We start from the raw sequence: 14,643 nt of genomic DNA, 5'->3' as shown, positions 1-14,643 counted from the left end.
TCTGCCACTTGAGCCACAGCGCCACTTCTGGCTGTTTTCTGTATATGTGGTGCTGGAGAATCGAACCCAGGACTTCATGTATACGAGCCAAGCACTCTTGCCTCCAGGCCATATTCCCAGCCCCAGAGTGCTTGCTTAATAGGCATGAAGCCCTGGGTTCGATTCCTCAGCACCACATATTCGAAAAAGCTGGAAGTGGTGCTGTGACTCAAGTGGTAGAATGCTAGCCTTGAGCAAAAAGAAGCCAGGGACAGTGCTCAGGCTCCAAATTCAAGCCCCAGGATTGGCACGCGCGTGCACGCGCACACACACACACACACACAAATAGAATATAGTTAGGTGCTGGTAGCTCACGCTTGTAATCTTAACTACTCCGAAGGCTGAGATTCGAGGATCACAATCTGAAGCCAGCCAGACCAGGAAAGTCTCTAAGACTCTTATCTCCAATTAGCCAAGACCAGCACTAGATAGATAATTTAGACATTTATTACGTATGGCAGTACTGGGGTTGAACATAAGGCCTTATCATTTGCTAGGCAAGTATTCTACCATTTCAGCTACATCTCTAGCCCTACAATATCTTGTTTATGTTACTTGGACTTTTCTTTTTACTTCTATTTATTCAATTTTATGTGCTAATCAGATTTAGCTAGAAATCAATTTGCATGCTTTTAAAACTCTTTAAGGGTTATTTACCTAACAGATTAAAAAGATACCTATTTAAAGCATCTCTGTAGGAGAGAAAATTAGTGTTTTTTAAACTCTGGAGAAAAGTCTGATGAGAAATTATACCAAGTAATAAGAAAAGTAATTGGATTTGTTCCTATGGGATAGACTCATACATATACTTGGCCTTTTCTCATGATTAATAACAATGCTAAAGTGAAGTATTGAAATATCAAAATCCTCTTTTTTTTTTTTTTGCCAGTCTTGGGGCTTGAACACAGGGCCTGGGGCGCTATTCCTGAGATTCTTTTGCTCACCACTTGAGCCACAGTGACACTTCGGCTTTTTCTATTTATGTGGTACTGAGGAATTGAACCCAGAGCTTCATGCATGCTAGGCAAGCACTCTTATCACTAGGCCACATTCCCAGCTCCCCCAATCCCCTTTTTGTAGACTATATGTCAGTATTGATTCATTTTGAAATTTCACTGTGGATTTTATTAGTATTTAAGCTACCCAGGGAGCGGAGTACCTTCTAACTTTATATGATGGAAAAAGACATATATGTTTGTTTCTCAGTAAGAAAGGAACTTTAGTCATCCTTGGTCTTCAAGGGGATTTGGTTCTAAGACATTGTCCTCCCAAACATTCAAGAACAAAAACCAGTTTGAAGTTAGTCATGCCTCTTCGACTAGTAGCTGGGTGCAGGCATACATGCTTGTCATCTGGCTACATGAGAGTCTGAGAATGGGAAGACCACAGCTTCAGCCTGGGCAGAACATGTCAGTAAAACGGCCGGGAGCATGGTAGCAGACACCTGTCCTTCCAGCTGTGGGAGGGAATGAAAAAGGACCATACTCCAGTGTGCACCTGGGGAGGCAGGAAGACCTGATGTCAAAATAACACGTGCCAAAGAGGGCTGGAGGCGTGGCTCAGCAGGAGAGTGCCTGCCTAGCAAGGGCCCAGACTTGAGTTCAGACCTCACTGAAGACATGGCTTCAGGCTCTGACTGGAGTATGCCTTCGTTTCACTTGGAATCCGTAATCTTTATTGTAATCTGTCCTTCTAACGTCCTGTTTAGCTAGCTGGTTGATAGTCACAGGCAGCTTAAGTTTTTAAGTTCTTTAAAATTTGTTTTGCGATGCTAAAGATCAAATCTGAAGCCTTTCACATGCTAAGGCAAGCTCTTTCTGCCCTGAGTCTTGCCCACAGCCATGACGTTTTTATCTGTTTGAGAGAAATTGTTTTGTGAAGTACATTTATTTTCTAAGCTAATTTTGATCTAAAAATCTCACCAACACTCACAAAATCTCACTCTAAAATCTCACAAACTGATGGTTTGTAAACTTAAAGATTATAATACATTCAGATGTGAAGTTGGTTGTGTTAAATACTTCATGTATTTGCTTTAGTTTATTGATAGCTTTGATTTATTATTGATATTTTTACAGCATAATGTCTGGCAAATCTAATTTATTGATAGCTGATTGTTTTTATTGTTAGTTTTTATTGATAGTTTTTACAGCATAATTTCTGGCAAATCTAGTTTTGCAGCATAATCTGTATTAAATTCTCATTTCTCCATGAGTGATGTAGAACAGAATATATGCTTAACTAAGCATATGATTAGCTTTATTTTGTTAAATTTGAGATTGTGTTAAGTAATGTATATTTAGCACATGTGAAAATTGTCAGTTCTAAAATCATGCTCAATAGTATTATAGACTTATATGTAGTCTTAAATTCCTTTTTAGTTCTTAGTGTTATGTAGCAGTTTGATATTGTTGGTTTAGAGACTTATGCTGAGTAAAGATAATTAGGACTTCTGTGTACTGCTTTAACTTTTTCCTTTGAATAGAATTTCTCTTTAATTTTGTCAGTGACTCCCTCCATGAACATTTAGATTTCATTGATACTTTCAGTTTTTTCTTTTAAAGACATGTAAAAACCCAGGAACATCAGTCATTCAATTCTGGTTTTACCTCCCAAACATTTTCCCATTTATCAGTTTTTTTTATACCTGTTGGCCATCTTGATTTTTTTCAGCTGTCATTTGTGAATATGGCACTTTAACAAATCCAAGTTTGATATAAGTGGTTCATATTTTTCTTCTCTACAACATAACTTGTAATCAAATTTGTCAGTCCTGTTTTACCTATATATCAACATGGAAGTGTTGCAAGGTCTCCGGCCCACTTGCCCTTTGCCCAGATGGCAGTAGGCATGATTTTCATTGTCTTCCAGATATTCTAGGCCACATGCCATCATCAAGTACCCCGCTGGTCTTTGTCCTGACTATGGCTGTGTAGGGGACTTGTTTCTTCTGTCAGCAATGTATTATACTGTCAAAATGATTGTTCTTACCTTTAGTTGCTTCCTCAACACGTGATGCAGTAGAATCGAGCTCTGTTCAATCTCAGGTTATCCCTATAAGGCTTTGTGCCTTGGTTTTTGTGTTTTGTTTTGTTTTTCATATGTTCTTCTCATTTCCCTGTATTTATTTCCTACTTTTACTGTTCTTCTCTTAATTTTGCTTGTAGTTACCTTCATATTTGCCATCTTGTCGTCATGTTATCTTTCAAAATAAATTTTTAGGCAGAAATAGAAACTTGAGGAACCTAGAGTATTGCTTAGTGCTCGCTAAGGATGCACGCATGAGACCTTGGTTCAATTCCAAACACCACCAAAAGAAAAAAAAGTTTCAGTTTAGGTTATCAACCACATTTGATCACCTAAAAAATAAGTTAGTGTCAGCCTGAAGGAGTTGAATCTATTGGGAAGTAGACATTTTGGCATCCTGCTTTATTTCTGCCATAATCACTGTGGTATGTGGTACCTGTACTCTGAATTCTAATACAACAGAACTTTGTTTAAATGTGACCTTCATTCTTCCTCATATCTATCTTTGCTCAGATTGATAAAGGGCTATTACATCTAACTTCAAACATTACAACTAGAAGGGATTTGGAGAATTGGAACATTGGGCTTAAGGGGGAATTAATAGCATATAGAAAGTTTAGAGAATTCACATGACCTAACTTCGAGGCAAAGAAGGGACAGTATATTTAGTATCTGATGGATATCACTGGTTTCTATAGATCCTTGAATAAAAATGAAGCAAATAAAAATAAGTAACTGTCAATTTAAATTATTTAGGACCAGGTACTTTCGATAAGTTCAAAGAAGCACAAAAGATGTGAATGTTTATTAATTGTCTGTTCCATTTTCCCCTATCATGTCGTTTGCATACTGTTTACTGTCAGTGGAGTAAATCAGGGCCAGAATTTCTTTGCTAAACGGCCAACCTTGCTTGCTTATTCTGCCTGCCTTGGACACTTTGTAGAAGTCCGCTTGGCTGTGTAAAGAGTCTCCTTGTTTTGACTTTCTTGTCTTATAATTACATGTGAAACAAAAAGACCTGATCTTTCTGTATGTTTGTTAATTTCTTGAATATGATCAAAATGATTGCTTTATCTTTATTTCTCTCTGATTGGACCAAATGATGCTGCTAATCGTTTTCGTTATTCGTGAAGTTTTGGGAACATTGTTTGGAAGTTGCTATTAAGGGGTAAATATGTTTCTTGCAAATATTTAGTTGTAAGTCTTAACAGAGGTTAAAGGTTGAAACCTGATCACAACTCAATTTAAACACAAAATTTCCAGTTCCAATTCCTGGTCATGTCATTAAATTTTCTTACCTAATGAACAACTATATAATTTTTTGCATACTTAACAAGTGTTGTTATATATATACATATACTATATATCTATAAACTAGATATCTGTACATATGGTATCTATAAACTAGATCTATGACTATATAATTTCCTGTTTATATATGCATATATAAACACTGAAATATGTGTGCCTATGCATATACACATATAGCATATAGTATTGAGTATGTAGTATAAATATAATATACAGTATTGTTAACTATGTAATGTAGAACAAATGTTGCAATGGCTGCAGCAAGAATCATGGGTTAAGAATTGGCCTGCTTGTTCTATGAATAATTTAAGATACAAAATGCTGCCGGGCTGGGGGTATAGCTCAGTGGCACAGTGCTTGTCTAGTGTGTGCGAGGCTTGGGTTTGGTGTGTATGTGTGTTAAATCCTACTTAATTAAAGAGTGACTTAGATATTTTAGAGAATAAAGCTATATTAGTTGTCTTTAATAAGTACCAAACAGTATTCTCCCTGCTTCCTTCCTTGGTTTAATTATGTGAAAAGTAGTCCTCTATGCAGGTTCATCAAGTAAGATATTTTATGACATTTATTCATCTACATTCACTAACTTGTTAAACATGTAAATGAATGCATGTAAATATTTAAAATGTTTACATTTTAATAAGTATAAATTAACATTTTTAAATTATTAACAAAAATTAGAATTTTATTATCTCATAGATAAGAAAATAGTTAAATACAGTTTAAATTTAAATTCACCTTAATGCCTTTCCTTGTGTCCATTTCATAAATAACATGCTAAACCTCATAGTGGATAATGGATGCATTCAGTTGCCAGTTTGACTGTTTAATCTACATGCACTTTGGAGCTATTTTTCTGAATAGCTATACTAGTTCTCTTTAGTAATGCTTTTTTTTTTTTTTTTTTTTTTTGGCCAGTCCTGGGCCTTGGACTCAGGGCCTGAGCACTGTCCCTGGCTTCTTCCCGCTCAAGGCTAGCACTCTGCCACTTGAACCACAGCGCCGCTTCTGGCCGTTTTCTGTATATGTGGTGCTGGGGAATCGAACCTAGGGCCTCGTGTATCCGAGGCAGGCACTCTTGCCACTAGGCTATATCCCCAGCCCTAGTAATGCTTTTTATTAAGGAGAAGAGAGGCATATTCTGAACAAAACAAAACAACATTTGTTGAATTAATTGCTATGACCTATCTTTTCATCCTTTAAGTTATTGCTTCCTTTGTTGAACAGGAGAGGAAATAGCACAAACTATATTTCGTGTCTCTTACATTCCAACTAGTAGTTAATTGGAAAACTTCATTTCCTCCAGGAAGCTTTGCAGTGTTTCCAAGACTGGTCTTTTCTTCTCCCTTCCTTATCTTACAGCTCTTGTTTCCTATTAACCTCTCTCCACTACTTAATTAATCTTAAAAGCATGATGCTAAGTAAAACCATCCAAAACTAAGTAATATATTATCTAGGGCTGTGTACACAGTTTGGTAAAGTTACAAAGATAAGCAAGGAATGATGAACAGAATTCATCACAGAGGCAAGAAGGTGATTGCTAATTTGAGGCATCCAGGAGAGTTCAGATGCATGGTAATATACTTGATCTCATACTGGGTAGTGTTTAACAGATATTTTGATGTGTTATTCTTTTTAGATATATATAGAATATGATTACTGGATTTTCATGTAATTTACTAATAGCATTTTTTTCTGGTGATACAGGGACTTGAACTCGGGGCCTTGTGCTTGATCAGCTAACTCACTTTAGCTGGCACTCTAACCATTGAGCCACACCTCCTGGCCCTGTGAATAGCAGTTTTTAAGAGCTCCGAATGTCATGCTTTAATGAAAAATTATTAGTATAGATTAATTACACAAAAAATTGTTTTGATACATACATTCACATAATGTACTTTCAATCACATTTATGTGTGTGTGTGTATATGCGTGCATACATATATATTTGTGTTAGTCTTGGGGCTTGAACTCTGGGCCTGCATGCTGTCCCTGAGCCTCTTTGTGCTCAAGACTAGTCCTCTACCACTTGAGCCACAGTGCCACTTAGGGCTTTATCAGAGTAGTTTATTGGAGATAAGAGTCTCACAGACTTTTCTGCTGGGGCTGGCTTTGAACTGTGAGCCTCCGATCTCAGCCTTCTGAGTGGTAGGATTACAGGCGTGAGCCATTGGCACTCAGCTTATGATTTTTTTAAATGCTAATGTGATACATACTTTTTTTCTACTGTGACTGCTTATGATAGGAAATATTACATAAGATTATTGTGTTTTACCTCAATTTTTAAAAATTGAAGGGCAGTTCCCTAGCCAGTCTCTTCCAGTCCTGTGCTCATTTGGAATGTGCACCATGACAGTTAAGCCTGCTGCTGTTTTCTGCAGTGACTGACCTGCCAACAATCTGTGGAGTTAGCTGTGTGATTATGTACAGCTCAGAGTTGGTTTAGGTTATTCTTTGAAAATAGGACTTGAAGCAAAGCATCTTGTATTCCTTTTGCAGAAATGTTGCTGAAGTGCTGCCGAAAGGGCCAGAGATGCAAGGATTTGGGACACATTTTGAACCTTTAAGCTGTCTGACATTGACCTCCTTTCATTATTAATTAAGAAGAAGCAGGAGCTTAGGATGTATTAACACCACTTCATTAATATACTAACCGGACAGTGTTCTGCAAACAATTCTGCATTGTAAAGAACTGGATTGATAAAAAACAAAATAATTTTATATTTTACTCACCTTATAATATGACTCCATGGAGGAAAATTTGATAAGCATGAGGGAAGACCATTCTTTCCATGTTCGTTACAGGTAAGACTGTTGCTTTCCTAGCGATGACTTAATCCTCATTTAGACGTGAATTTGAAAATATTCAAAATATTCCAGGTATAGTTAATACCTGTAAGCAAAGTTTTGTTTTTCTGTTGTGGTAGTTGTTTTTATAGGAAAATGGGAGAGAATAATTATATTGCATGGTTTATTAATTTCTGAAAGTTTTCAAATAGTTGCTTTCTATATTTTGTAGCTTTTTATACAACGTAAATATAAAATATATTTCAGATCCTTAAGAGTAAAAGATGGATTTTTGTTGCTGTCGGTTGAAGGACCTAATGCTATGTTGTAGTTTTAAATGTTAACCTTTTATAAATACACTTCTAAAGAAATGGGTATTAAATAAAGTTGGAATTGAATGGATAAGTACTTTCTAAAAGTGACAAATCGATACCCATTTTTAGTAATAAAATGCCCATGACATATTATATGTAATGGGAACAAAGCAAGTATCTTTGCATTGTCATTATTTAACATTTATTCTGGTCATTGTACTGAACCATAAAATAAAAATTACTTAGTAGATTAATGAAATAATAATGGTCTCTTTATCAAAGCTGTTATAAATTAATAAAAAAAACACCAGAATTTGTAGCAATAAATTGAATTAGGAAATCTCTACAGGTGTTCACTACCAAATCTTTGATGTCTTAACGCATGTTTAGGAAATAGTAAATTTATCATTCTGTAAAACATATGGTTCATGTTAGGACACAGTGCCAAGGAAGTTTATATACATAGGCAAAGGCATTTATATTAAAAATAAAAATTAAATTAATTTGTAAAGATACAGGTTGATTTTTATGGAATTACTCATTTTAGCATGATAATGCTATCTTGATTTCATATCTGTGTATGAATACATATGTTAACATTAGAAACGGTTGCAATATTGCCAAGGCTCTTCTCAATTCTTGAGCTCAAATGCTCCTACTTACCTCTGTCTCCTAAATGCTTTTTTTGGGGGCCAGTCCTGGGCCTTGGACTCAGGGCCTGAGCACCGTCCCTGGCCTCTTCTTGCTCAAGGCTAGCACTCTGCCACCTGAGCCACAGCACCGCTTCTGGCCATTTTCTGTATATGTGGTGCTGGGGAATCGAACCCAGGGCCTCATGTATACGAGGCAGGCACTCTTGCCACTAGGCCATATCCCCAGCCCTTTTTTTTTTTTTTTTAATAAAAGACAACTTTTAGAGATCCATACTAGGTATTTTATAAAGGAAATCTTTCTGGAATGTACTTCAAGATGATCCGGGCTTAGGGAAGAGATAAAACATAGAGATAGTATCATATATATTGGTAGTTGCTGAGGTTGAAAGATGGATACGTTGTAATCCTTATACTAATTTCTTTAGTTTTGTATTTCTTTGGGGCCTGTTCTTGCTCATTCGTACTTGTTACTATGATTACAAGATATTTCAGTATTCTAATATCATAAAAATGAAACTGTTGAAGTTCACTTGTAAGGAGATACAAGTGCTAATATTCTTTCCTAAGGAGTAATTCCAGATAACATGGAGTGGTAGAGAACTGGATTAAGAGATAACTAATTCCTCTCCTTTACAATCTTCTGATTTCCCCTTTTGTCATACTTGTGTCAAAGAATTATTTTCACTTTTGAAACTAAGATATAAAATTTAAATCTAGATTATCTTTGTACTACTTTTCCCTCTACAAAATAAACTAAAACAGGTTAGTTGGTAAGTTGGCTTGGATGAAAGGTGATTGAAGCTAGGCCTAGTGGTAGAAGATCTTCACCCATGCTTCCACAATGGTGAGAGAAGATAGGGTCATGCCGTCACTTATTTTGAAACACTGAGTAAGCCTTTTGAGGAGGCAAATTTGGACATAGTTGATATTATTAGATCTTTTAAGGTATTGTATCACCAGGGTTTTAATCCTGTTTTGTTTTCACTGATGTACTGTGAACACAACCAAAGTTAAAGAGGTAAAAAAAACAACAGAAAAAAACAAAACACTAGAGTTAAAATCTAGTGGAAAAAGTTTTTGAGAGATTGAAATAATGCATTTATGCAGAGAGTTACCCCTAAAATTATACCTAAAATGTTTACTTTGTTAAGAGCAAAAGTGAAAACATTTTACTGGGCAATGATAACTCTTGTCTGTGGTCTTAGTGACTCAGAAGACTGAGATCTGAGGGATCTAAACCAGCCAGGGAATGAAAGTCCATGAGATTCTTACCTTCAATTAACCACCAAAAAGCTGAACGTGAACTGTGACTTAGTGGTAGAGTATTAAAAAGCTACGGGACAAAAATATTTCAGTCAAGGATAGTAATGTTTATCATTATTAGAAATATAATTTATTTGGCTATACAGCTAGGTGAGCCATTTGGAAGGATAGAAGAAACTTGGGAGGATCTATTTTAGCAGAGGTGTTTTCCTGGTTTGTTTTCTACATCTGAGTATGTTATGTTCTGTGTTTTTATCCCAACTGAGAAACAAGTGAAATAATTTTATTCTCTCACAGCAGAAAGGATATAAAATTACTTTCTCTGTTACTATTTAATGACCTCCTAAATAATTAATAAACTAACTTGCCCTATTTTGCAAATTACAGATATTTGACTGAGATGTTGTGAATTTTGCCTGAGTATTGACTTCTTTTCTAATTAAATATGTCACAACCGTAAGGTATTTCAGAATTAACAATCTAAAAGTTTTGGCCTTCATTGCAATCAATTACCAAAAGTCTTTTTCTATACTAGTTTATTTTAGAAACAATTTTTCTATAATAGTTTTTCTTTCGTGGTCATGGAGGACCGCGGTTGGCAAGCGGGGTTCTTAGTTTTCTATTCGTTTCTAGTGGCAATTATGGAAAATGTCTTTTTGCATCAGGGCTCCAGTGGCTTATGCCCAAGATCCTCACCACTGGGGAGGCTAAGATCAAGAGGATGACAGGTTATGGCCCGTCTAGGCGTACATTTTGAGATCCCTTCTCAATCAAGTGCTGGGTAGAGTGGTACACATGCCCTTCTTCATCCCAGACACCTGGACGGCTGAAATCAGGGGGACCCCAGTTCCAGGCTGGCTCAGGACAAAATAAAAGTCTCACTGGAAGAACCCAGGTGTGGCTGCACGAGTCTGTCGAAGCTGCTAGGAAGCGTAGAAGAGCAAGTGGATTGATTCCAGTGTGGGCCCACCCTAAGAAGGAGACCCTATCTAACCATGCAAACAAGAGCCTGGAGGTGTTGCTCTGCAGTAGACCACCTGCCTGGGCAGCCAGGGCCCTGCGTTCAAACTCCAGGATTACCAAAAACCCCAAAACAGCTAGCCAGGACACCGTTCAGCCTATACCTAAATTTTGTTAGATATCGAATTTCAGTGTAATGTTACGTAAGTTAAATCCTGGAAGACCAAGTGTTTGTGCTAGTGTTTGTTTGAAAAAAGCACTTCAAGCAAGTAGATATTGTAAATTTCTAATTTATAAACGTCATGTCTGTGCATGGCCATTTCTGCCTTATTCCTGACTTTCTGCCAGCAGCCAGCCGTCCTGAACTTTTGGTGCTAATGGCAATGCCTATGTGAAACCTACCCCTCAGCCATGTCTGGTGGCGTGTAGTTGTGGGGGTTTCGTTGTTGTTGTTGTTACTGTTGTTGTATTAGTTTGGTTTGGCTTTGGTGGTGCTAGCAATTAAACTTGGCATTACCTAGCTAGTCAGACATTCTACTGCTTTTATAACTCCAGTTTGCGCAATTTTTATTTATTTGTTTATCTATCTATTTACTTTTGTGCCAGTACAGGTGCTTGAACTCAGGGCCTGGGCACTCTCCTTTTGCTTTAACTTTATTTCTCAAAGTTGGCATTGTACCCCTTGAATAATAGCCCCACTTCTGACTTTTTGCTGATTAAATAAAGAGTTTTACAGATTTTCTTGCCTGGGCTAGCTTCGAATCATGATTCTCAAGACTTCAGCCTCCTGAGTAGTAAGGATTACAGGTGTGAGCCACTCTGTATCTCTTCTAAACAACAAAAACTGCGCCTGCTAATTGACCTGCCACTTAGATACACAAAGTATAACATTTATTATGATACTAAGTATGTGATAGCTTAATTCACATTTTCTCCTAAAGCATTGACTCAACCCATGCTTATACATTCTAAAAGGCTTTCAAAAACTACAGATGGCCAAACTGCCCTATGGTGGGACTGAACAGTGAGAGTTTAAAAAAAGTGACCCGTCCACACATTCTGCTCGTGTGCAGCCAGGACGAAGAGCCACTGCTCTGTTACAGCAGCCCAAAGCTGATTCTAGAAGAGAAATTGAGTATTAGCCCAGACATTAAAGTTTGCTCATAAGCTGGGCACTGGTAGCTCACACCTATGTATAATCCTCGCCACTCGGGAAGCTGAGATCCGAGGACTGTGGTTTGAAGCCAGCCTGGAAGGAAAGTCCATGAGATTCTTACCTCCAAAAAACCACTCAGGAAAGGTTGGAAATGGCACTGTGGCTCAAGTGGTAGAACAAAAAGAAGCTTGAGGACAGAGTGGGCCCTGAGTTCAAGCCCCAGGGCTGGCAAAAATTAAAAAAGCTTGCTCAGTTTTTAAAGATTGATGATATAGGGCTGGGAATATGGCCTAGTGGCAAGAGTGCTTGCCTCCTACACATGAAGCTCTCGGTTCGATTCCCCAGCACCACATATATGGAAAATGGCCAGAAGTGGCGCTGTGGCTCAAGTGGCAGAGTGCTACCCTTGAGCGAGAAGAAGCCAGGGACAGTGCTCAGGCCTTGAGTCCAAGGCCCAGGACTGGCCAAAAAAAAAAAAGATTGATTATATATATATATACCACTGGTGACACACAGGTAGTTTTTGGTCCATATTTAATGTATAATATTATGTATTTTATATCACCTAAACTTCGCAGTGCATGAATACTGATTTGGATGAAGGTGACTTTATAAATGGTTAAAGACAGTGTAGTGTGGGTGGCTCACGGCTGAACTCCGAGCTGCTCAGGAGGCTGAGACCTGGAACACTGCGGTTCAAAGCCAGCCCAGGCAGAAAGTGCTGGATTAAAGGTGTGGCTCAACTGTAGAGCACCAGCAGTGAGGGAAAAAGCTGAATAAGAGCTTGGGGCCCTGAGTTCAAGCTGTGGTTCCAGGGAGAAAAACAAAAAATACAAAAGATAGCATGCCAACTTAAAGGAGATTTGCCACATCATAAACATTGATTAAGCCAGGTGCCAGTGCTCCCTGCCTCTCATCTAGCTACTCGTCTGAGGCTCGCAGCTCAAAGCCAGCCCTGGCAGGAAAGCATGCCAGACTTTCCAACAACCTACCAGAAAAGGCCAGAAGTGAAAACCATCAGAGACAGCACCCAGACCCTGAGTTCAAGCCCAGGACCAGCGCGTGTGCACATGCACACATACACACGCACACACACGCAGAGGCTGAGAAACACGTGGTAGGTGAAATGCACCTTCTAAAGTTTAGAATTAGAACTGATAACAGTTCAGTGGTGGTTTTTCTTCAGATATTTTTTCAATTCAAGACAGACTTTGAGAATTAGAATTTCCGGAATTTTTTTTTGGGGGGGGGGGGGGCCAGTCCTGGGGCTTGAACTCAGGGCCTGGGCACTGTCCCTGAGCTTCTTTTGCTCAAGGCTTGCACTCTACCACTTGAGCCATAACACCACTTCTGGCTTGTTCTGAGTTTTATTGGCAATAAAACAGACTTTTCTGCCCAGGCTGGTTTTGAACTGTGATCCTCAGATTTCAGCCTCCTGAGTAGCTAGGATTACAGGTGTGAGCCACCAGTGCCTGGCTTCCCAGAATCTTTGGGTTACTGCTTTCTTAACAAGGTTTCTTGGCATTAGTTTTCTCTGTATTTGTGCTTTCTGAATGAAGATGTTTATTAGTCTGTACATGGTTGTATGTGGTTAGAAAAGGAAGGAGAGAATATGTGTTGTGTGGGAGAGACAAAGAAAGGGGGAGAGGTGGATATTTGGATGGGAGGATGGAGAATTGAGTAGATCACCTGCATAGATATTGCATTCATCATAGGACCTCACCTTCTCAGTCACTCTTGGAAGCCCTTAGATCTGCCATATTTCAGTAATTTAGGAAACACTGCTTTAGGTTCTCTCACTAGTTAAAAGTGAGTTGCTCTACGTAGACCCGTGAAAATGAGCCCCACCTGAAGGAATTTAGCTCTTCTTTAAAACAGCTTTCTGATGCTCTGAGATTTCAATATGCATTAGCTCTTGACTACAAATAACGGCTTTATCAGTGATGTATGCAGCCTTCAACTAGAGAGGCATTGCCTCAGCAACAGTAGCCACCAAGTCCACATTTAACTTATGTATTAGCCACTGCTGTCGGTATACTATTGTAAGTGTGTGTCCCGTGTGATTTTGTAGAATGGAGGCTTCTTGCCTCGAGCTGGCCTTGGAAGGAGAGCGGCTGTGTAAATCAGGAGACTGCCGTGCCGGTGTGTCATTTTTTGAAGCCGCAGTTCAAGTTGGAACTGAAGACCTAAAAACACTTAGTGCAATTTACAGCCAGCTAGGCAATGCTTATTTCTATTTGCATGATTATGCCAAAGCATTGGAATACCACCACCATGATTTAACCCTTGCAAGGTAACTCAAGCTTTTTAATATTCTCTTTCCCTAAACTAACTGTTGTGTAAATCCATTTAATTCTGTAAAAAAAAACACAAAAAACGCAGTATATTTAATGAGTTCTAATTTAGTAGTACTGCTTTTAAAAACTAATCTTTCAGCTAAACACCATTTAATTGAAAAGTAGTGAAATGCTCTAGAGTTTAATTAAATGCATGAAAATTAATTTAAAGGCAGAATATTAAGTTTCAGAGTTTTATTTAAAGTAAGTTTGATGGCTAATCAGTCTTTGTATTTTAAGTATGTTCTCTAGTAAAGCAGTTTTCTGGCTGCTTTATATTGTAATGAGCTTTACGTCTTTGGCTTTTCTCCCCCCTCCCAGGACAATTGGAGACCAGCTGGGGGAAGCCAAAGCTAGTGGGAATCTGGGAAACACCTTAAAAGTTCTTGGGAATTTTGATGAAGCTATAGTTTGCTGTCAGCGACATCTAGATATTTCCAGAGGACTTAATGACAAGGTAATAAAGAAGGCCCAGTGCCAAATGGTTTCATTGAAATTGCCTTCTAATAATAGTGTATGTTCTGTCACTTAAAAAAAAAAAATATATATATATATATTCCACTGGTTTTAATTTTGGCACCCTTTGTCTTATATATGTTTATCTGATTTGGGGAAGGAAAAGGGGAATCACAGACCTGGCGGGACCAAGAGTGAACCAGTGCCCAGTGGTGTCACTAGACACAGCTGGAAATGAGCTGCACGACTTGGGGGAGGGAAGTCGGGGAGGGAGGGAGCAGCACCGCTCAGAAAGAAATGTACTCATTACCTTGCTTAGAAACTATAACCTCTCTGTATAT

General features: G+C 38.2%; 1 protein-coding gene across 3 annotated transcripts in view; it reads left to right on the top strand.

Annotated features, from left to right (window-relative positions):
* The window catches only part of Gpsm2 (G protein signaling modulator 2), a 37,044-nt gene that overhangs the window by 4,011 nt on the left and 18,390 nt on the right, over window positions 1–14,643 (top strand). For 2 of the 3 annotated variants that reach the window (XM_048363154.1, XM_048363156.1), the window contains exons 2-4: window positions 6,877–7,182; window positions 13,582–13,803; window positions 14,168–14,303. In XM_048363154.1, coding sequence (XP_048219111.1) covers window positions 7,127–7,182; window positions 13,582–13,803; window positions 14,168–14,303 — 414 coding nt within the window. In that variant the 5' untranslated portion in view covers window positions 6,877–7,126. The remainder of the gene's footprint in view (window positions 1–6,876; window positions 7,183–13,581; window positions 13,804–14,167; window positions 14,304–14,643) is intronic. The other variant, XM_048363155.1, reaches the window with a different exon arrangement.

Source organism: Perognathus longimembris, chromosome 15 (genome assembly GCF_023159225.1).
Source record: "Perognathus longimembris pacificus isolate PPM17 chromosome 15, ASM2315922v1, whole genome shotgun sequence".
Lineage (NCBI taxonomy): Eukaryota > Metazoa > Chordata > Mammalia > Rodentia > Heteromyidae > Perognathus > Perognathus longimembris.
Note: the sequence above shows the minus strand (reverse complement) of the source record. Positions and strands in the feature narration are given on the sequence as shown.